Source organism: Brassica oleracea, chromosome C8 (genome assembly GCF_000695525.1).
Source record: "Brassica oleracea var. oleracea cultivar TO1000 chromosome C8, BOL, whole genome shotgun sequence".
Classification (NCBI taxonomy): domain Eukaryota; kingdom Viridiplantae; phylum Streptophyta; class Magnoliopsida; order Brassicales; family Brassicaceae; genus Brassica; species Brassica oleracea.
In genome coordinates this window covers 32733993-32755988 of record NC_027755.1, presented here as the reverse complement: position 1 = coordinate 32755988, position 21996 = coordinate 32733993, and the positions used below count along the sequence as shown (strand labels likewise).

Sequence of the window (21996 nt, the reverse complement as noted above, 5' to 3'; positions counted from 1 at the left end):
GTCGCTCTGATAGGGAGATCAGAGCGACTTGACGGTGTCGCTCCGGACTGGTCGCTCCGGTAAGGTGCTCGCCCAATGATCACTTTAAACACTTCTTTTGGACTCCAATTGCACCCAAATGTCCAAGAACTCCATGTGGTACTCCAATACCTGATAAGGACTCATGTATGCAAAATGCAACCTAAACATGGCTAAATCCTAATCTATATGATCAAAATGCACATGGGTGAATGGATAAAACATTAGAAATATGCAAGATATCACAATGCAACCCTTCTTTTCTTTTGTCCCGATATTAAATGTGTTATGCTGTTTTTGTGTGGATGTTTAGCAGCAACTCAAGACAGATCAAAATCTACATTCCAGCAATTTGTTCACAGCTATTCCTATAGTGGATCAAAATCCAATCTTATATACGCATCGAATATTCTTGAGGTTTTTCAATAGTGTTGAAGTCCATCAGCTCTACCCATTGTACCTCGGTAATTCCTCTTTTCTACGATGCTTCTCTCCTGAATAATAAAACCCATCATCAGTCTCAATCTAGCTAACACCTGCTTCTTTCTTTAACCACAACTAAATTGGAATATTTTAATTTTTAATTTTAACCACAATGCAATTTTTTTTTTACTTTGTAATAATTATTTTGATCACAAACTCATTCTGAGAAAACAACAGTATTATACAGATACGAGTATGACATTATTCAAACTAATTATATATATATATATAATGCAAAAAACATCAACTTAGATGGAGAGGAACAAAAGAAATCAAAAGATAAATGTACTAATATCCTTAAAAGTTATAAATTTAATGGGTTTCAAGTCAAAAGAAACATTAACAATTTTTTTTTTTTTTAAAACTGTTAATTTAAAATTTATTTTACGTAAATTTAAATAAATGTGGTAATAAATATAATCTTTCAGTCAAAAAATAAATATATTCATATTAAACTAATTTTAAATCATTTTAATATGTTTGTTTATTGGGTGATATAAAATTTACAATAATAAAATAACAAATTTTGAATAGTGAAATTTCAAGATAAAGAATATATATATATATCTTAACTAATAATTTAGTTAACTTTTTATTAATCTTACTAATACCCTATATAAAATTTGAATAAAAACAAGAAATTATTTCAAATAGTTTTAAATTTGCATTTACTTTTATAAGTCTATAACCAGTTCCAGTTTATATCATATTGTTTATTTATAGAATACATATAAAAATTAAACTAAATTAATATTATAGAAAAAAAACCGGGCGTAGCCCGGAAAACCCCCTAGTAAACTATAACCACACATGATACATAAATACATTTTTCTAATTAAAGCGATCTCATATCCATATAGATAGGGATGACAATCAAGGAGCTGGACCGCGAGCCTGGCCTGTAAAAACTTGCTGCGGGATGGGATTGGACCTCCATTTGGTAAGCCCGCAAAATTACGGGCCTCGCGGGACGGGTTCAAAGCAGAACGGGTCGAAAGCGGGACGAATTCAAAGCGGGACGGGTCGAAAGCGGGATGGGCTACAGGTTAACCTGCGGGATTTTGAAGACCCGCAACCCTAAATCCTCATTTCTTCTTTCAAACGGGACGGATCGAAAACGGGACGGGTCAAAAGCGGGATGGGCTTAACCTGCGGGATTTTAAAGGCCTGCAACCCTAAGTCCTCATTTCTGCTTTCGCCTAAAACATTGAGAGAGAGAGAGAGAGAGAAGGCGATTCGACGTTATGTAGCTCCGGTGACTGTGGCTTCAGGGTCGATGATGCTTCCGGTCTCCCAAGCGCCTTAGATCTGCACCGGTGGAGGTTCTTCGAGTCATCATAAGAAATTTGAAAACTCACTTTCCACAGAAGAAGAAGATCTAGGTCCCGCAATGGGTTCTTTATAGTTTTGCCTATATGTATTTGTTCACATTATCATACATTTTGGAGTTTTTGGTTTTAATATATCTTTAACTGACTTCTATTATTCTTATTCGCAGAAGATGAAGTTGATGGTGAAGAAGAGAAATCTCCATCTTTTTGTTGCTTGTTGGTGATAAAGATGAAGAACGAGAAGTGTGATTGATTTTTTTTTTTTTTTTTTGGAATTAACATCTTTGATTTGGTGTTGGTTTTATTTAATTTTGAATTCATAAAAAAGCATTTGTTATGAATTATAATATTTGAATTCAGCAACTAAAGTATTATTTATTTTAAAAATGTTTGAAGTCTAACAAAAGTAAATAAACTAGTGTTTTGATCCAACTAAAATTTTCAACTAACAAGTGTATTACCTTATCCAGTTCAATCCTCGACTAAACTCACTTACTGATGTGTCATGAAACTGATAAAGCGTCCTGAATCATGTCTTGAAGCGTTCAGGAGCCATATGCCCGTTTGTAACTATATGTCCTGCGGGCCGATCCGCAAAGGCCTACATATTTTGCGGTACGGGTTTGGTCAGCCATTTTGAGGACCGCAGCCCGCGCGGGCCTGACTCGCCGTGATCCGCTCGAAGACGAGCCCGCTGCGGTACAGGACGGGATGAAACGGATCAACCTCTCCGACGGATGTTTGTTTAACGTATATATTTTTAAGACATAACAATTTAATGGCTTTCTTGTGTTCTTTTAATTTATTATTCATATGATATATTTTCTTATTGTATCGTGTTATATTTTTTTTTATTAGATGTGTATTGGATCAGTTATGTAACTATACAAAAAATATTGGATGTATATATTAATATACTGTTGGATCAAATTTATATTGACATTTCTTTCGTATTTAATTGTACGATTGAAATGTATTATTAGTATATTAAGTGTTTGGGTCAAACTAAAAATGAGTTACAAATATTCAAAAAAAAAAAAAATAGGATGGGATATAATTTGACCCGTCTATTTTAACATAAACCATGAGAATAAAGTTAATATTATATGCAAAATATGAAGCTGATATTGCTGGAATATTCCTTTTTTATAAAATAATCTGATGACATTATTCTAATAAGTTTATAATAAGGAAGGTTTAAACACAAGTGAATCATGCCTAATATATATGTGCTAAATATTTTATTCGTAGTTATACTAATTACCATTGATTTTGTTTAAATATGGTAGTATATATGTGTGAAATGTGGTAAGTTATAAGAAGGAAAAATGTGGAAGCTAACTTTAAAATTGTTTCCATATTTTAGATTGTTTCAATAGTTTGCCAATATTTGTGGGAGATTATGTTTTTGATTTGGTAAGTTAATATATGTCGTTTTGTTTAGTTAAAATTAGATTTAGGATATGCATTAATTAAACTTAAAATAAAAAAAATGTAAAAAATATGTTAATTTATTACTTCAGTGGCATATGATTGTAAATAAATTGAAAAACTAAGGGGTAATTTATTTTTGTACTTATGTTTTAATATATTAGATTTATATACTTTACTACACATTGGATGAAACTATTATTTTCTTCTTCACAGTTAATCCCATGTTATCCTAGTGAAACTATATTCATCATTTATTTAACATTTTTACCAAAACGTATATATATCCCTTTTTTAAAGCTCTTTTTGTTGTTATTACTTATCAACTGAGTAGAACTTGATACTGCATCAGTACAGTGATGCTCAGACTGAAATTCAGAAACTGCCGTCTTACTTCGACACCTTCTCGTAATTACATTCACAGCAATGCTGTTCGATCAAACCTTCACTCGACGAATCTGAAACTGGGAGATTTATCCAAATCTGGCCGAATCGAGGAAGCCCGCCAACTGTTCGATAAAATGCCTGAGAAAGATGAGTACACTTGGAACACAATGATCGTCGCTTACTCCTCTTCAGGGAGACTCTCCGACGCGAAACACCTTTTCCATAGAAACCCAGTGAAGAATACAATCTCCTGGAACGCTCTAATCTCTGGGCATTGCAAGAACGGAAGCAAAGACGAAGCTCTAAGTTTGTTTTGGGAGATGCAGCTTAAAGAAAGAAGCTTTAACGAGTACACTTTAGGTAGCGTTCTAAAGATGTGTGCTTTGCTTGGTTTGCTTCTCAGAGGTGAACAGATTCATGGGTGTACAGTGAAAACAGCGTTTGATTTTGATGTTGGTGTGGTTAATGGTTTACTCGATATGTATGCACAATGCAGACGCGTCTCTGAAGCTGAGTATATCTTTAAGACAATGCCAGCTGAGAGGAGGAATAACGTTACATGGACTTCAATGCTCACCGGCTACTCTAGAAACGGGTTTGCTTACAAGGCGATTGAGTGTTTTAGGGATATGAGGAGAGAAGGAACCCAACCGAATCAGTTTACCTTTCCAAGCGTTTTGACGGCTTGTGGTGTGGTTTGTGCTCGTAGGGTTGGTGTTCAGGTGCATGGATGCATAGTTAAGAGTGGTTTCAAGACCAACATCTTTGTTCAGAGCGCGGTGATTGCCATGTACGCTAAATGCAGAGACTTGGCAACCGCGAGAGCCTTGTTGCAAGATATGGAAGTTGACGATGTGGTTTCTTGGAACTCGTTGGTTGTTGAGTGCGTTAGAGAAGGTTTTAAGGAAGAAGCTCTGTCTCTGTTTAGAAGAATGCATGAGCGGGATATGAAGATAGACGAGTTCACACTCCCTTCAGTTTTGAACTGTTTCGCCTCCTCTAGAACAGAGATGATGAAGATAGCTTCCTCTGTGCATTGTCTGATTGTGAAAACTGGATATGGAAGTTATATGCTTGTGAGCAACGCTCTTGTGGATATGTATGCTAAAAGAGGAACCATGGATTCAGCGCTGAAAGTGTTTGAAGGGATGGTTGAGAAAGATGTGATATCTTGGACGGCTCTAGTCACAGGGAACACACATAACGGAGCTTATGAAGAAGCGTTGAAGCTGTTCTGTAAGATGAGAGGAGATGAAGGAGGCATATCTCCTGATCAGATTGTTACAGCGAGTGTACTAAGCGCCTCTGCTGAGTTAACTCTACTGGAGTTTGGGCAGCAAGTACACTGTAACCACATCAAATCTGGCTTCCCTGCCTCTCTGTCAGTAGATAACTCTCTTGTGACAATGTACACAAAGTGCGGAAGCTTAGAAGACGCCGAAGCAGTTTTCAACTCCATGGAAACCAAGGATCTGATCACATGGACTGCTCTGATAGTTGGTTACGCGAAAAACGGCAAAGCTAAAGACTCTCTGGAATTATACAATTTGATGATAGACAATGGCATAAGACCGGACTACATTACCTTTATCGGTTTACTATTCGCTTGCAGTCACGCCGGTCTCATAGAAGAAGCTCAACGCTACTTTGAGTCTATGAGAACAGTTTACAGAATAGCACCAGGACCTGAACACTACGCGTGTATGATTGATCTCTACGGCAGGTCCGGCGATTTCGCCAAAGCAGAGGAGTTGCTGAATCAAATGGAGGTTGAGCCAGACGCAACCGTATGGAAAGCGATCTTAGCTGCTAGTAGGAAGCATGGGAAGATAGAAACCGGAGAAAGAGCGGCGAGAACTCTCATGGAGTTGGAACCAAACAACGCTGTTCCTTATGTCCTGTTATCAAACATGTACTCTGCAGCGGGGAGACAAGAGGAAGCTGCGAATATCCGTAGGCTGATGAAATCTCGGAACATAAGCAAAGAGCCTGGTTGCAGTTGGGTTGAAGGGAGAGGGAGAGTTCATAGCTTCATGTCTGAAGATAGAAGACATCAGAGAATGGTTGAGATTTATTCAAAGGTTGATGAGATGATGCTTTTGATCAGAGAAGCTGGTTATGAACCGGATGTGAGTTTTGCACTCCATGACTTGGATAAGGAAGGGAAGGAGCTTGGTTTGGCTTACCATAGTGAGAAACTAGCTGTAGCGTTTGGTCTGCTTGCTGTACCGGATGGAGCTCCGATTCGGATCATCAAGAACCTCCGTGTCTGTGGGGATTGCCACAGTGCTATGAAGTACATATCGAGAGTTTATCTGAGGCATATCATCTTGAGAGATTCGAATTGTTTTCATCACTTTAGAGATGGAAGCTGTTCTTGCGGAGACTATTGGTGACATTTTGCATTTATAAAAATTGGAAAATTCTGCATCTGTATACAACAATGGAAGCTACAAAGTTGCAAACTTATAGATTATTACACTTTTTAACTACTAGTCCTAGTGGTTGCAGAGGTAAGTGAACAAGAACATGTGTAGAGAAGTAGTAGTCATTTCCTTGCATGCTCAGGGATTAAGCGATGACGCAGTTCAACAGATGCACCAGCCAATTCTACAAGGAAAGTAAATTGTATTTTCTCAGAGGAAAGTTCAAGAAGAGAAAGATAAGGACAAGAAAGAGAGGATAGTGTTGTTGTTGTCAAAACCTTGAGCTGTGAAATCAAACAAGGGAGGAAGTGCTCTTCCATTAGGCAAGGATGCGTTGGGGTCTCTTAGAGCATCGAAGAACGGGTGTGCACATGCTTCAAGCTGAAACAAAAAGCAGCCATTTTAATGATGTCATGCTAGAAAATATGTCAGAAATCAAATGGGATTGTACTCTCTTACAGCTGAGCATCTCAGGTTTGGTGAGTACTGGAGAAGTCTAGAGCCAAGATCCAATGCTTCAGGAGGTACCTGTCTCCTAAAAATCTTGTGCCATGGCTGAGGTTTTATCTGTGGGAACTTGAAATCATTGTAACGAGGATTCATGTTCTTTATCTCTTCTCTTGCTGGTGTCCCCAAAATCTAATTTTCACACAAAATTGTAGGACACAACTCTTAGAATCTCTAACAGGAAAAGAACATAAAATCACAATCTGTATGCTTTACCTTAATTATCTCCACCAATTGATCAACACTAGTCTCTCCAGGGAACAGAGGCTGTAAACATTAAAAGCAAGACACAGGTTCAAAGAAAATGTCTCAAATTAAAAGTTAAATTAAGAACAAAAGGATATCTTACATGTCCAAGAAAAAGTTCAGCCATAACACAGCCTACAGACCACATATCAATAGCGGTTGTGTATTCAGTTGCTCCAAAGATGAGTTCTGGAGCTCTGTAATACCTTGAGCATATGTAAGATATATTTGGTTCTCCAGGAATCTGAAACCAACAACACATCACTCGCTCACTACTCATGTTTTCTATAATCTAACGAACATCAAAACCCATTTAGAACTTATGAAACCTACCAGCATTTTCGCGCTTCCAAAGTCACATATCTTCACCTCATGTGTAACATTATTCACCTGTCAAATGCATCTTCATTAGAAAAATATCTATTATTGCATTCAAGAACTAGTTTTGAAATGCTCACCAATAGATTTTGTGGTTTAATGTCACGGTGACACACTCCAAGAGCTCGATGTAGATAGTTCACTGCGCGGCAAATCTGATTTTTCAAACAAGCGTTTGTGAGAACCTCAAAAATTGAAAAATGAGAATAAATAGATTCACAAAGAGTTAGATAACAAGTTGTTTTTTTACCTGATATGTGTAGAGCTGAATAAAAATCAAGGGCATTTGCTGATTCATCTTGGTGAAAGATCTTGATGCACGGTATATAGTCTCTGGTACATACTCAAGAACAAGGTTAAGATAAAGCTCGTCTTTCTCAGTGGTTGAGAAGAAAGAATGCTTGAGCTCAACGACATTAGGATGGTCGAGCATTCGCATGATCTGAAGCTCTCTGTTTTTGTATCTCTTGTCTTGCAACACTTTCTTGATTGCTACTTTTTCTTCTGTCTCTAAACACTTAGCCTATAATCATAATTAAAACCACAATGAACATGAATCATATTCTTAAACAACAAGTAATATTTTGAGTAATATTTTACCTGAAAGACAACACCGAATGAGCCAGTGCCAATGACATGCTCAGCTCTGTAAGAGATGGTCTGAATAAGAAACAAATAAAACAAAATCAGATTTCGTGAAACAAGTTTACTTTTGTGATAAATAGTGTATTTTTAATATTTCGGGGGAAACATAAAAACTTCCCTAGAGTTCATCTATCCTAACACTATTCTTGTTTCAACACGTAAAGTTTACTTGCAGATTTCCGATGTGATCCGCTGTATTAGTGCTGATGTGATTACACTCATTCATGAAATAATTTTAGAAAAGTTGCATGCAATTATTGAAATGACCTTGTCTCTCTGATCATTCAGACCCTTCTTTGTGGTGGTAATAATCCGACCAGACTCTGTCCCATTGCCCTTGATGATTCCACTGTCCGAATCCTATCAAACACAAAGAGAAAAAAAATTAGAACATCATTCATTCATCATCATTAGCACCAAATCAAAATGCAGAGATCACAAAATGTTATAAACCTTGTCATCACCACCGTTTTCCATTTCTTTAGGTATTGAATGAGAATTCTCTCTCGTGGAGACAGATTCTTCTCGTGTCTTATCATCTTCTAAACAAGTAGAACCTCTCTCGTACGTAGCCGCTTCCGTAGACTCTATATCTTCACGAGTTTTGTTAAGCTTCTTCGATCTTGGCGTCTCGTCTTCTCCTACCTAAAGAAACAAGGAAAAAAAAATTTAAACAAACCCCAAGATCACGAAACTACTTTAAAAAGAAACATTCTTACGTTATCAGAAGTGACGAAACTGCGTCCAGAAGCCATACTCGTCAATCTACGCATCACATTCATCGTTTTGAGCAGAATTTTCCAAGAAGAAACAAAAACTTTACCCGAAGGTGATGAATCTTTGAGATTTCACGAGAAGAGAAGAAAAAGAAAGAGAGACGACGATGATGCCAACTTCTCTCTCTCTCTCTCTCTCTCTCCTTCTTCCTTCTTCCTTCTTCCTTCTCTCCTCTGCCAAGAAAATGTAACAAAAGAAACAAAAAAAAAAAGAAAAAGTAGTTAGACATTGTTTATAAACATTTATTTATGGAAATGTTTAGTTGTGTCTACGGAGGAGCGGATATAGCTAATATAAGAAACTAGGTGGCTAAGATCCGCCATGGTCAAAACTATGGAAGACCAATCATTCTCGCCTTCCTTAATTTCTGTGAAGATTTTTAAAATATTGTTTAAGAGATCGTATGACGATCCTGACCGTTTGTTAAATAAATCTGACGGTGGTGATCGAAGCGCGCGGAATGACTCCTTTTTGTTCGGCCGTTTGTAAATTTATTTAGCCGGAAAAAAAAAAGATGATTACATCTACGGCTACTCCAAAAATAAGTTATTTTTCGGCAACATGATCAATTATAAATTTTGTTTTAATTTCCTCTCCTCGGCCAATTTTTTTGGCCAGTTGTTTAATAAGTTTTAAAGACTAAACCATGCCCTCAATTCCTGAAAAATGTTTTGGAAAATTTTGACCAATAATAGCCTATATACGATGTTAGTCTATTGCCTTAATGAAAGACCCATAAATCTAGGAAACGTAATTCATAATTTGATTAGCAATTTTTGCGTATAGATCCAGTTTGAAATATAATGTTAACAGTTTTGGTATAAACCAATTCATTATATAAGGCGCACTTGGATTTGAACTTTTGTGTACTGCATGGGGGTATATATGACCGTGAGTGCAATTATATATTGATGCATTCACAGGTTAACCCTTGGGCTAAAACTCAATGAAACGTCAGCTTCAGACACCAAAATTTATATAAAAGTTTCAAGGGTATCAGAAAATAAAAGTTTGAGAAAACAAAGCAATAACGAGAGCGCCGAGATGATTAGACGTACATCTAACCAATAATAACAAGACCAAATCAATCTTCCATAAACATCTTTACGATCTTGAAATAGGCCAGTACCTCTCCAGATTAGGCAAACAGATGTCGTCCCTCCCTCTCAAGGCTTTCTACCTTTGGCATGATACTCATGTTGAAGAAGGTTGGCTCTCAACATCATCGACCTCACATCTCTATCAAATTCGTTACCCATCTGAAGCACCTTCTGGAAAGTTGCGCTCCTCTGATCCGCGTGCCTTGCGTAGAGGATTTTGTTGTGCGAGTCAATCCGTGCCTGTCATTGGAAAATGAGGTTTTGAAAATGACAGTAATAAAACAAAAAAGTTCTTTCTCTTTCTAATTAAAAAGAACGGACCTGTATCTGGTTGTCTGTTATCAAGGCTTCAAGTTCTTTCTCTAGACCAGACACGCTGGTCTTGAACGCATCAGCCATCCTGCTCAAATCAACGGACACAAACGGCAGTGTGTACTGGATCAATGCCTTCTTCCTTATCTGGTCATAAAGCGTGTCAACGTGATCATGGAGATGGATGTCCAGCAGCAAATTCGCTCTGAGACTTCCTAGATACTCCAGACAGGATGCATAGCGGCTGCCAACAAGAAAAGTTAAAACACGAGACTCAGTGAGAATACAGAAAAAAAGAAACAGGAGGATAGCATGGTAAGTCCTCATTATCAAACCATAGCAGAATTCAACATAACCGACAGGTAAGTGAGTTGGTCAGAGTCAATGATTAGAATATATACTGGATTCAACAGACTTGTTAATCACCATGGAACCATGTTCAGAAACTCAGTTATATTATATACAGGAGAATAGACAAGAACATGTTACCTTGAATAAAAATCGTTGATGAATTCCCTCACTTCAGGCACTAACTCCAAGAAATTCCGGAAGTTGATGTTGTCAATCACTTTTGCCTGTCACATTAGACTACTGAGTTATGAACCAAAGGAACACGAAAACACTAACAAAGAAGGATTAAAAGTGTTTAAAGGAATAAACATATGCCTTCAATTCTGATCGGTCAAAGCTAGCCAAAGCACAAAGTCCTCCATAGGTCGCAACATCTTGAGGAGCAATGACCTCGTTATAAGAACTCCCGAGTTCTGGATTAACATCCAAAAACTGCATAAGACAATACCCAAACTCAACAATTAGATTTCAGATACATTACTTTGATCATATATGATGAATCCATAAACATAAAACACTTGAGCATTAGAATACTACAGACCTTACGAGCAGCGAGCTTATACTTCCTCAGCTCCAAGTGAGCCAACCCAGAAGCACATCGGAGCTTCGCAGCTACAATAGGGTCAAGTGTTTCTGGATTCTGATCAACCTTGTTAACATAGCTTGAAACATGACTGAACTGTCCCATCTCGATGCTTACAAGAATAGCATTCATACACATGTGAATAATGTGCTTAGCCGTAGTGCAGTAGTCCCGCGTTCGAATATAGTTCTTGAAAGCCTCATTAAGCAAACCACAAGCGTAGTAGAAGTCACCAAAGTCATTATAACCCATCCTAATGCTTTCCTTGATCAGATTCGTCTACATAATCAAATGAAATAAATAACTATCTTTGCAAAATTACAGAATCAAGCAAACTAAGCAGCACCATAAACAACACAATACATAACAATCATACAAAAAATGAAATCACTTTCTGAATCAAGCAACTTAAACAGCACACTAACAACACACTATATAACATCATACGAAGATCAAAATCACTATCTGTGCAGTTACAAGAATCAAGAAGCAACCTAAGCAGCACTCTAAACAACACACTATATATACGAAGATGAAATCACCACCTATGCAAATTACAAAATCGAGCAAACTAAGCAGGCACATAAGCAACACACTACATTACATCATACGAAGACGAAATCACTATCTAAGCACATTACAGAATCAAGCAACCTAAGCAGCACACTAAACAGCTTCATCCTCCACACAAATTAGGTCAACAAGAGAAGCCCTAATTACCCGATACGAACTGAGCTCGTTCTCCAGCTTCCCTTTCCTCTGCTCAGCGCGACGATCGATCGCTTCGCACCACGCCGAATCCATCCCGTACTTGTCCCCAAGCCTCCCGTTGATCTTACTGACCACATCTCTAAACAGCTGCGTGTTCTCTCCCTTTTTGACCTCGTCGTAAGCCATCCTCAGCGCTTCGAGCTGCATCGTCTGGTTTCCTCCGCAATGGTTAGCGATGAAGATTAGGCGCATTATCTTCGTCCTCCCTTTGTACATCGCCGCGTAAGCTTCGATGTCCAGTGGCTCGCCGGTTATGATAGGTCTCCGATTAGACGTCTCTTCGCCTCCTCCGTTGGTGCACAGCTCCATCATCGGTCCGTTAGATTCGTCGTCGCCCTCCATTGATTCGTCGAGATTTACGTTTTTTTTTTTTTGGTTGTGCTCAAAAGTTCTTCAGAGCTTCCTTTGAGTTTCTCTGCTCCTCTTGTGGTCTTACGGAGGGCTGATTTGTAATTATGTATTAGTTGGGAAGAAGAATACATCGGTCGGGTTTAGGCCCAACTCAACATAATTGTTGGGCTTTACAGAAACCAATCTGATCCAAACAATGCTTTAAGTTTTTACCAATACTAGAGACTTTTCTTGACTACTCCCGGTTTTTCATATCTATTAAAGTGTATTTAGGTTCCATATACATGAAAAAACTAATATTAGGTAAATATCCTAGATACTATTCATTTTCATTAATTCCACTAGTATCCCTACCTACTCTTTCCTCTCTTTCTCTCGGCTCTCCCCCATCTTAGTTTTTTTGTAATTTCTTCATTCTTATCTCTCACCAACTAATGGTATAATCACAGTGGATCCTCACCATATTCTTTACAAATCACATAAATGATCACATGAACTCTTTGATTTTATCGACATTACATAGACTAGTGACTAAGTTTTTGTTCTGGTGCTAAAATAGATGATTGTACCAGAAGAAGAACGAGACTGTAGATGTTAAGATGGAAGAGAAAGAAGTGGTGACACTCACAAGGCAGAGAGGAGACGAGCGAGTGTGTAAACTTATTTTTTTCATGATTTAGATAACATTTAAGTTAGTCGGTATTTTTCTAGTTATTCGATATTAGTTATGTTTTAGCGGATCTTTAATTTTATATTGGTGTTTGGATATATTATATCTTAACTGATACATGATTTTTTTTTATCTAATAAGTGTTTAGTTAGTTGATACATTGTTTGATCTCAAACATGGAATACTCACCATTATGTGTGCTATTTACTATTGATTATTAAACACTCTACAAATGATTCTCAATCATTTTCATAGTCAGTTAAAAGAAGTGTTATTCTACATAATAGTGAATATTCATTCTTTGATATCAAAATATATATCAACTACCAAAAACATGTATCAGATAACCAATTATGTAGCAACTAACAAACTATTTATTAAAATAATGTATCTTCTAACAAATTATGTATCAAATCGTGTGCCAACCAACCATAAATGTATCATCTAACAAACTACGTAACAACTAACAAACATATATCATAAATAGCGATATGAAATTAAGGATCCGCTAACACATTGTCTAGTGTACAAGTAAAAGATTAGAGGTTACTTAATTTTATTACTTGATAAGTATATTCTTTTAACAAAGAAGTTATCAGCTACTAATTTATATATTGTTTAACTTATAATTTGGAACAAATCTTAGATTCTCAATTTGCTGAGATATTGCAGTCATAATTCCTAATTCATACTTTGATTTTAATTCCGAAAGCATAATGGGATATTCATAAGTTGAAACATGGTGGAAAGAATCATATGAGAAAAAGGAATAGGTTGACAGAAGATTGGTACTAAAAACGTGAACATAATTCACGGTGGTTAAACGATTTGGAAAAAGAACCACAGAGGCGGGGACGTTTGTGGAGGATCAATCCGATTAGTGTGAATTTGGAAAGAGAACTTCATGAATTAGTCTACTGCTTAGCAAGAATAAAAAAAGAAAAAAAATTGTACATAAATGAAATAGAAGAAGAAAGAATCGTAGGAATATACAAAAAAAGAAAGAGAAATGAAGAAGATAAATGAGGAAGAAGAAAGTAAGGGTATTATAGAAACTTCAAAGTAAAAAAACTACAGTAATCTACCATTAATTCAAATTTGTGGTAGTTTTCTAATATTGGTCTCATTCTTGTATATTAGGCTAATTGTCTCTATATTAAATAAATTTTGATGTTCATTTTTATTTGAATATTTAAATATAAAATATCAATTTTTTTTTGTACATTTGCCAAAAACTCAAGTCCGAGAATATTTTACCGATTTGGACCACTCATCTAATCTTGATGGGAGCTATTGAAGGGCTGCAGAACATGAAATGGACCGTTGGGAGAGGAAGATGATTTTATTAAGCTGTTGAAGGGCTACAGAACAAGAAATAGACTGTTGGGAGAGGAAGATGATTTTATTTCTTCTGTTAATCGTTTCAGTCAAGAAAGATGTTTTAGTTTTTATAATTTCGAAATAGTTCACTCATAAACTAATATGAATAATGTTTAATTTTTGAGGTGTACAAGTTGAATTGGTTATTAATTAACTGAATTCTTTTTCAGTTACACTGAAATGATAAAATTTATTTATAAATTTATCTACTTTATTTTCTTTAAACTTACCTACGTTTGTTTGTTGCATTTGACGTTTTGATTTATTAGTTTAATTTAATTTTTTTCTTCGTTGTCTATTTTTATATATGCATTTAATCGTGTTGTGGAAGGAAAATATGATTTTTCAAAAATTAGTTCAGACTCCAGTTTATCGTTTCTAATATTTGTAGACAAAGTTTTTAAGATATATAAAAGTATTTATCTATTAAATTATACATATAAACTTTAGGAGATGTTACCATAGCACAGAGGAGGGTAAAGCTCGTATCCCTTAGATCCTCTGGTTCCTATGGAAAGCTCGAAATGAGAAGGTCTTTAGCAACAAGGACATCTCGCCATTGGAGGTGTTGCAGTTTGCAGTTTCAGAAACGACTAGCTGCTGTGTGGCGCAAATTAGCCCGGATGCACCAGAAGTGAATGAGAGCTCAATGATTTCGGAGCCGCAATATATACCTCTACGGAGGCCTTTTTGCAGGATAGACGCATCATGGAAGGAAGATGACGCCCGTTACGGTGGTGGTTTCGTGATAGAGAATGAAGATGGGAGCACAATGTTCGGTTCAATTGCTAGTAACTGTGTGTTGTCTCCCCTACATGCAGACTTCGCAACTTTGCTGTGGGCTATGAAGTCTTCGCTATCTCTCGGTCACGTCTCGATGGCTTTTGAATCAGACTGCTTGCAGCTGGTTAGGCTGATTGAGGAAGAAGAAGAATGGCCAAGTCTTATGGCTGAGTTTGATGAGTTTCTTAACCTTCGTTCTATGTTTCAATTTTGCTCCATCTCTTTTGTTTCACGTTTAAAGAACCTCCGAGCCGATTGCCTTGCGAAAGGTGCTCGGTCTCGCGGCTTCTGTTTTTCCCATGTACTTCCTGAGGTCCCAACTTGGCTGGTGCTCGACACCACTTGGTTGGAACCATCGTAATAAAAAATATGGAGCTTTCGATGTAAAAAAAAAACTTTAGGAGATGTTATTCATTAAAGGATTTGAATAGAGTATAAATCGAAAGAAAATCTATTATTATTCAATAACTGATTTTAATTCCTTTTTAAAAATCTAGTGTTATTAGTTCTTGTATTTATAGTATCATTATTAAAAAAAATATGTCGTTATTCAATCTAAGATTTGAAATGATGAAATAAAATTTAGTGTTATTCATGTATGGATTGATTTTCATTGTGAAAAGAGTTATTAAAAAGTTGCATGATTTTGATATTAAGTTTATGAGTAAATTTTAGCAATCAAAATTCAAACCTTACCCAAAGATTTTCAGTTGAAAATTCGGAGTTATCAACTCACTTTTTCGGCTTTATTATTTCTTCTTTCTTTCAAATTTTCTTCTTGTTCTTTTTAAAAATAGACTTCCGTGAGTCCCTTAAGATGGTGATGCAGATTTTCTAAATTTTATTATTGACTCAATCTTCAATCATAATCTCTTAAAAGTGCTATTTTCATCCCAGCGTTAGATTTCTTGCTGCAACAAATAAAGTATGTATTCTATCAAATTCAAAATGTATTATTTGATTCAAAAGAATCATCTTCAATGCTAGTTTTTATAGTTATAAATTCAAGAGGGCTTTCTACACGACTAGAATCAATAATTCTAACAGTGAATCATTTAAAATCAATAGTGAATCATTCTAAAATCTAACATATTTGAATTGATAAATCAAATAATAATAATTCTAAAGTTTACCTATTTTAAAATTCGTTGGTATAGATTGCAACAGAAAATTACAAATCATTGATCAGTTAAAATATTACAGATTTGAAACTGTTGGAGTTGAGTTTAATATCTAAACCGAATAACACCATCTTAATAATTTATTTTTTCGTAATATGTAGCATGAGTATGTCATGCCCTGGTCCGAACTCCAGTAAAATGTAAAGCAAGGTGAAGGCGCAGCCACGGATGTAAAGTCTTCCAGCATCCTATCTCTCTTGTCATCGGATTCTTCTGAAAAGAAAGCTACTTCCTGCAACCAAGTAGCGTGTTCTATAAGGTATGTGGCCATCACTACATCTCCTCGCCTCCCTTTGTAACCGTGCCACTCGAAATCTGCAAAAGTGTGCAACAAACACTTGGGAACAGAACTCGGTGGCTTCCAGCAATCTGGGGGTTCTATACTTGTAAGCGAAAGATCATGTTCCTAAGACCCAAACACAGTTTAACACGGTCAAATCATATCGGGAAACTTAGGATGTAACAAAAAAAAGAAGCATAATTTAATTAAGCAACATAAGCGTACATCATGGAGTTTGAGAAATCTTAGCTTGGGAGAATCTTGGAGCATATGAGTGACAAGATCCCACCAACCGTGAACACATGTATTCAGTGTCAGATAAACGAGATTGTGGAAGATCATGCTACGAGGAGACAGAACCTATACACAGCAGCAACAACAACATATATATAATAAAAAGTGGAAGAAAAACATTCTGTTAATTTTAATATATATACTAGATTTTGATCCGCGCTTTCAAAGCGCGGGTTTATTTCCGAAACAAACCATATTTATTTGATATAAATTTATATTTTAATTATGTTTCTATATTTAAATGTTTTAACAAAAATATTATATTTGTGCAAATTATTATATGTTTAATGTTCTATGGAATAATATGTATATATAGGCGATATGTTTTAAATTATGTAATAAGGTTTGAATAAAATCATGGTATATTTTCTTGTATTTATTAACATTTTGAGTTATTAACGTAATTAGTTAATAATATCTAGATAAAAAAAAAGATTCGGAATCTACCCGAAATTCTAGGTCCCATACCTGATTAGATCCGACTTATATACTTGAGCGGATTTTAAATTGCTATATCTAAAAATTAATACCAAACACGATCTGCACCGAGAATCGAATGAACATCCAAAAGTTTGGAAACGACCTTAAGCTGAAGTTTGTTCGCTTTATTTATAAAAAGAAGTTTAGAAGTGAGGAATGAAACTGAAGATAGGTTGTTAGGGGGAGAAAAAGGATGTCAATTATATTATTGCAAAAAAAAACATGAAAAATATGATTACAAAGCTTAAGTTGTAACGATTGTTGCATGTAATGTAAACATATTTAAATCATTTACTATGTAGTATACTATTTGAATAGAATAATATAAGATATACAAAGCTTAATTTGGAACGATTGTTGCATGTCATGTATATATATTTTTTTTGAAAAAAAATAATGTAACCATATTTAAACCATATACTATGTAATATACCATTTGAGTAGAGTAATATAGGATATACACCCGCTTTATAAGTTATAATATTAATTATTAATGCTATTATTATTAGAATCATGTAAGACCTGTCAAGCAACTCTTTGTTAAAAAAAAAAAAATCTCTTTGATAAGAAAATGAATTGAAGCAAACGGTTATAAATGAGTTCATAAAGGAGGATACATTAATTAAACATATATGCATCAAACGGTTATTAAAGTAGCGAGTTACGGTTTCAATTTTTTGTGGTTAGATTAATATGTTAGTCCACTAAGCAAATTATGATTATGCCTTTAATGACAATTTTAACTCTTTGAAAAACCAATGGCAAAATAAGTAATATGCCAAATAGTTATAAGGGCAAAAATGAGCAATGATCCTGTTTTAATATTATTGATATAGTGGTACGTACCTCTAAAAATGATAAACATAGAGAAAGCGCCCGGGCACAAGTAAAAGCTTTCAGAAATTTGTGGTCACGTACTCCACAAGTGATGTCAACATATGCCTCTTCTAACTTAGGCATATACTCAATTCGATGGTAGTCGTTAAAGACATCATCCTTAATGTACAGGCTCACGAGAGACCTAGCATCTATCACAAATCCGCTACCCTTTTGACCTCCTGTGTAATTGACCATGTTCAATTTCCGCAGAGAAGGCACCACGATATCCACGTCTATATCCTCTCGGTGCACAACAAGATGGTCAAGATTAGGACAACCGGATAAAAGCCTTGTGAGAGACGACACCTCCACATTTATAATTTCCAAAGTTTTCAGAGACGGGAGACAAACAGAAAAAGGAATATCATTCAAACAAAAGCAACCACTTAGTTCCAAGGTTTCTAGTGTTTCACATGTATAGATGCTACTCGGCAAACTGATCATGGTCCCTTTCTCCTCATAAGGAAGGGTATTAACTATAATCGCATGCACACGGTGACAAACTGCTGTTTCAATCCATATCCCAACATCTATTGCTTGAAAATTGGGACCTAGAGTGAGAGTCAAGCTCTCTAGAACCGGTGCCTTATTCGACATCAAAGACCCGTAAACAAACTTCGTGAAGGTCGCATAGTTTTCATCACTGTAACTGCTATCATCATACTCAAGCTTTGGAACTAAGCTCCAAAAAAGCAGCCATCTTTTCGACAAGCAACATGTGGCCATGACATGTTTCGTCGGGACAAGTGATAGTATTCGGATGAGCAAGTCATCTGACAATTGACTGATCATGTCCATGTTTCACTGCCTAAACTGCAAAATAATAAGAACGGCAGGTGTGCTTACTATTGAGTATTGGAGACGAGAGAATTTTTTTTTGGTCGGCCGACGAGAGAATCTGAAAGAAATCAAACCTAATTTCTTCTTTAAAAACCTCGGTTTCTTCTTTAAAAACCTCGGTTTTTTTTTCGAAGATATAATTTACAAAAAAAAAACTTACAAATATCTTTTAGTTATTACGGAATATTTACATATTCGTATATATCCACTCCGAACTAGTCCGTATTTACTCTATTGTGTAACTAGCAGATTTCCATATTATGTAACTTCTCTCTTCAAACACTTTCTCATTCTCAACAAAGTTTTTCATTCCAACAGGGACAACATTAATACTTACTTGTACGTCAACAAAGAAGTCACGAGACTTTAGCTGCCTTGATATGTTTCATTTTTACTCGGCGGTACGTTAACGTAAGGTACACTCACCTTCTTTATTCTTTCAGTTATATATATGTGTTGTCTATATTTAAACTTATACTTTTTTCTAAGGCGCCTGAAACCATATAGTATATACAATACATGATTTGTGCCGTTGACCTTTCCCCCGGTAAGTCAATTAACTCTTTGTCCCGTTATCTATATCTCAGACACTCTTTCCATCGTCATATCTCTTTGGGGCCTAAATTTTCAGTGTGTAAATGGGCATATTTCCTGAGTTTGGTGGCTGGATCAGTCAGAACACTCAACAGCCTAAAAAATCTGAAAATGTGAAATCCAAGCCTGTGAGAGAGACAAAAACTCACGATGAGAGAGATGAGACGAAGGAGCAATTAAAACTGTGGAGAGATGCAAATAAGAAGGAACAATATCATGAACCTTCTCCTACGGTGAAGGTAAGATTAAATCAGCTAACAAGATTACAAAACATTTGCCTCGATCTATATATATATATAGAACTATGAAATGATCCATAATTTTCATTTATATTTTCTTATATTTGAAGGTGCATACGGACCATAATATTGATAGCTTTTCCAGTATAAAAATGGAATTTACATTAGGATTGCCACCTCAAGCAGCTTACGACGTTTTAACTAATCAAGACAACAAAACATACTCCAGAGAAATCAATGGCCGCCCACTTCTGGTTTGTTATTTACTTATCATTGTATAATTCAAATGTGTATATTTAAGAGCTTTTTAAAAAATAATAGAAGAAATTTTTTTTTTAATGAAGAAAGCCATTTCAAGAAAAGTTACATCAGAGAGAGGTATAGGGAATAGGCCGATCCTGGAGGTTGATAAAGAGTTGTCATGGAACTTCCTTTTCTTTTCAGGAACTATCCCAATACGTCTAAATGTCCTCGAAAACCCAAAAGAACTTTCTGTAAGAATCAATGTTTTTGTTCAAGTCGTGGAAAATTTAATTAGGGTTTCTCCTGCATGCTTATTGCTGGCAGGCATATAACTGGAAAAGGAGAAAAGGAATGGACTACATGGAAACGTTCGAGGTTAACTATACAGTGGAGCCAATGTATGTTGATGCAGAACGCTTGTGCAAGCACAAGAAGCCGAAGAGTAGAGAAGAATACAGAAAATGTAGTGGTGGAAAAGGATTGATTGCGTCCAAGGTTAAAGTTGACCAGAATTTTAGGCCTTCTTTTCCTTGGAATCTGCCACTGCTGTCTTCCTACTTTCGCCGGTTCACTGTTGAGACCACTAAGAAAGTGGCGGAAGATTTTCAAACGCGGGCTGGCGATATCCGACATCGGTTGTAACGTCTGAGTCTTGCGCAAGGGCGGGGGTGAAAGCGACGAACAAATTTTCTTAGACATGATATTAATTATGTTATATCGATTATTTGCATCGGTAAAATAAGAAATTTTACAACCCTGAAAAGGCAGAAAACAGATGCAATATACTATATGGCTTAATATACGGTAGATTTTCAATAAACTATTCCCTCTGTTCCTAAAATGAAGATTTTCTGGAGTTATTTTCGGTTCCAAAATAATAAATTTTCTAGAATTTTAAGGTATTTTTAATAGTTAATATTGATAAATTGTATGCTTTTAAAAAAAAATAATTAAAAATATTTGAATTAATTAAATACAATTGGTTGATGGTTATTGGAAAATATATAGTAAAAATAAACAATAAATTTAATTGTAAACATTTATTATATTCTTAATATGCATGAATACTCTATAAAATCTTTTTTTCAAGGAGTAATATTTAATAAATTAATAAATACTATAAATTAATAATTTTGTTAGATTTGAATTGAACCCGTTCAAAATATGATATAAATCGATAAGTTAATAAGATAACAATATTTTAAAAGATTTCATGTAAATACATAGTCATATAAAAATTATAAATTAATAATTTATATATTTATATATAGTTTATAGGAGAATTTGTAAAAAAATGATCTAAAATTTAATTTTAAATACAAAAGTATACCAAAACTCTAAGCGTTTCAGTAGATTAGAAGAGAATATAGAGCGATGCGAAAGAAAATAACACTTCATTGTTTTCGTTTCAAAACACCGAAAAAATGTTTTGGTATAGAAGACGGAAGGCGAAACCCTAGAAACATCGTCTAGCTCATGAATATGATATGGGCCCAGCAGCCTATTATGCATGAATTACAACATTTTGGTAGAGGGATACGTGTTGCGCTGTGGTCGACCGAATTGTTGACATGGCAGATCGAAAAACAATTATATAGATAATATATAATCTATTCATATCACATAAAAGAACATCACAACTATCAGCTAGACAAGTCTGGGCTTTGTCTAATATTCCTTATCCAAGGCATGGTTTTGATTCGGAGTCTGTATTTGCCAATATGAAATATCTTCTGCAGCTGATTAAATTGGAAGGAAGGGAGTATAAGCAAAGAAGAGCAATCCCATGGCTTATGTGGAACATTTGGATAGACAGAAACAAATTTTTATTTGAAGGTTTGGTTCCTAATGCATTGGGTGTTGTTCAGAGGAGTTTGGAAGAAGCTGAGAATTGGTTTCAGGCTCAAGCTTGTGATACGCAGGAAGAGGATCAACAAAAGAAAATGGAGGTGGCTCGCAAGAAAGGTTGGAAGTGTCCCCTCCCGGAGTGGAAGAAGTGTATTATTGGATTCTGTTGGTCAAAAAAGGAGAAAATG

The 21996-nt window shown here is 35.5% G+C and overlaps 5 protein-coding genes across 5 annotated transcripts; 2 read left to right on the top strand and 3 right to left on the bottom strand.

Annotated features, from left to right (window-relative positions):
• Nucleotides 1-3595: 3595 nt before the first annotated feature.
• LOC106307697 (putative pentatricopeptide repeat-containing protein At3g13770, mitochondrial) lies at nt 3596-6095 on the top strand. Its single transcript, XM_013744721.1, has one exon. It carries the CDS (start codon nt 3623-3625, stop codon nt 6044-6046), a length of 2424 nt encoding a protein of 807 aa, XP_013600175.1. The 5' UTR covers nt 3596-3622; the 3' UTR covers nt 6047-6095.
• LOC106307698 (shaggy-related protein kinase beta) lies at nt 6066-8790 on the bottom strand. Its single transcript, XM_013744722.1, has 12 exons — nt 8572-8790; nt 8306-8497; nt 8120-8212; nt 7808-7867; nt 7458-7730; nt 7288-7362; nt 7163-7219; nt 6933-7073; nt 6800-6850; nt 6536-6715; nt 6355-6457; nt 6066-6260 (listed from the first exon to the last, which is right to left on the bottom strand). The coding sequence occupies exons 1-12, from the start codon at nt 8632-8634 to the stop codon at nt 6199-6201; spliced, it is 1350 nt and encodes a 449-aa protein (XP_013600176.1). The 5' UTR covers nt 8635-8790; the 3' UTR covers nt 6066-6198.
• Nucleotides 8791-9583: 793 nt separating this feature from the next.
• On the bottom strand, nt 9584-12152 carry LOC106307485 (COP9 signalosome complex subunit 1-like). Its single transcript, XM_013744458.1, has 6 exons — nt 11696-12152; nt 10934-11254; nt 10708-10824; nt 10531-10616; nt 10051-10285; nt 9584-9969 (listed from the first exon to the last, which is right to left on the bottom strand). Exons 1-6 carry the CDS (start codon nt 12086-12088, stop codon nt 9796-9798), a joined length of 1326 nt encoding a protein of 441 aa, XP_013599912.1. The 5' UTR covers nt 12089-12152; the 3' UTR covers nt 9584-9795.
• Nucleotides 12153-16163: 4011 nt separating this feature from the next.
• LOC106309216 (F-box/FBD/LRR-repeat protein At4g26340-like) lies at nt 16164-18891 on the bottom strand. Its single transcript, XM_013746273.1, has 3 exons — nt 18012-18891; nt 16617-16751; nt 16164-16517 (listed from the first exon to the last, which is right to left on the bottom strand). Exons 1-3 carry the CDS (start codon nt 18840-18842, stop codon nt 16164-16166), a joined length of 1320 nt encoding a protein of 439 aa, XP_013601727.1. The 5' UTR covers nt 18843-18891.
• Nucleotides 18892-19360: 469 nt separating this feature from the next.
• Nucleotides 19361-20862, top strand: LOC106310787. Its single transcript, XM_013748008.1, has 5 exons — nt 19361-19431; nt 19516-19717; nt 19828-19971; nt 20062-20211; nt 20285-20862. Exons 2-5 carry the CDS (start codon nt 19523-19525, stop codon nt 20600-20602), a joined length of 807 nt encoding a protein of 268 aa, XP_013603462.1. The 5' UTR covers nt 19361-19431; nt 19516-19522; the 3' UTR covers nt 20603-20862.
• Nucleotides 20863-21996: the final 1134 nt, after the last annotated feature.

Bases quoted from the DNA above. Each gene is read 5' to 3' on its own strand.
- LOC106307697 (XM_013744721.1), top strand. From the start codon at position 3,623: ATGCTCAGACTGAAATTCAGAAACTGCCGTCTTACTTCGACACCTTCT.
- LOC106307698 (XM_013744722.1), bottom strand. From the start codon at position 8,634: ATGAATGTGATGCGTAGATTGACGAGTATGGCTTCTGGACGCAGTTTC. The intron at 8,498-8,571 runs GTAAGAATGTTT...TTGTTTCTTTAG, and splicing joins GTTTCGTCACTTCTGATAAC to GTAGGAGAAGACGAGACGCC. The intron at 7,731-7,807 runs GTAAAATATTAC...TTATGATTATAG, and splicing joins CATTCGGTGTTGTCTTTCAG to GCTAAGTGTTTAGAGACAGA.
- LOC106307485 (XM_013744458.1), bottom strand. From the start codon at position 12,088: ATGGAGGGCGACGACGAATCTAACGGACCGATGATGGAGCTGTGCACC. The intron at 10,617-10,707 runs GCATATGTTTAT...CTAATGTGACAG, and splicing joins TTGACCGATCAGAATTGAAG to GCAAAAGTGATTGACAACAT. The intron at 10,286-10,530 runs GTAACATGTTCT...TCTTGTTGGCAG, and splicing joins ATCAACGATTTTTATTCAAG to CCGCTATGCATCCTGTCTGG.
- LOC106309216 (XM_013746273.1), bottom strand. From the start codon at position 18,842: ATGGACATGATCAGTCAATTGTCAGATGACTTGCTCATCCGAATACTA. The intron at 16,752-18,011 runs GTACGTACCACT...TGCTGTGTATAG, and splicing joins TATGTTTATCATTTTTAGAG to GTTCTGTCTCCTCGTAGCAT. The intron at 16,518-16,616 runs GTACGCTTATGT...TTTGGGTCTTAG, and splicing joins GATTTCTCAAACTCCATGAT to GAACATGATCTTTCGCTTAC.
- LOC106310787 (XM_013748008.1), top strand. From the start codon at position 19,523: ATGGGCATATTTCCTGAGTTTGGTGGCTGGATCAGTCAGAACACTCAA. The intron at 19,972-20,061 runs GTTTGTTATTTA...TTTTTAATGAAG, and splicing joins TCAATGGCCGCCCACTTCTG to AAAGCCATTTCAAGAAAAGT. The intron at 20,212-20,284 runs GTAAGAATCAAT...TATTGCTGGCAG, and splicing joins AAAACCCAAAAGAACTTTCT to GCATATAACTGGAAAAGGAG.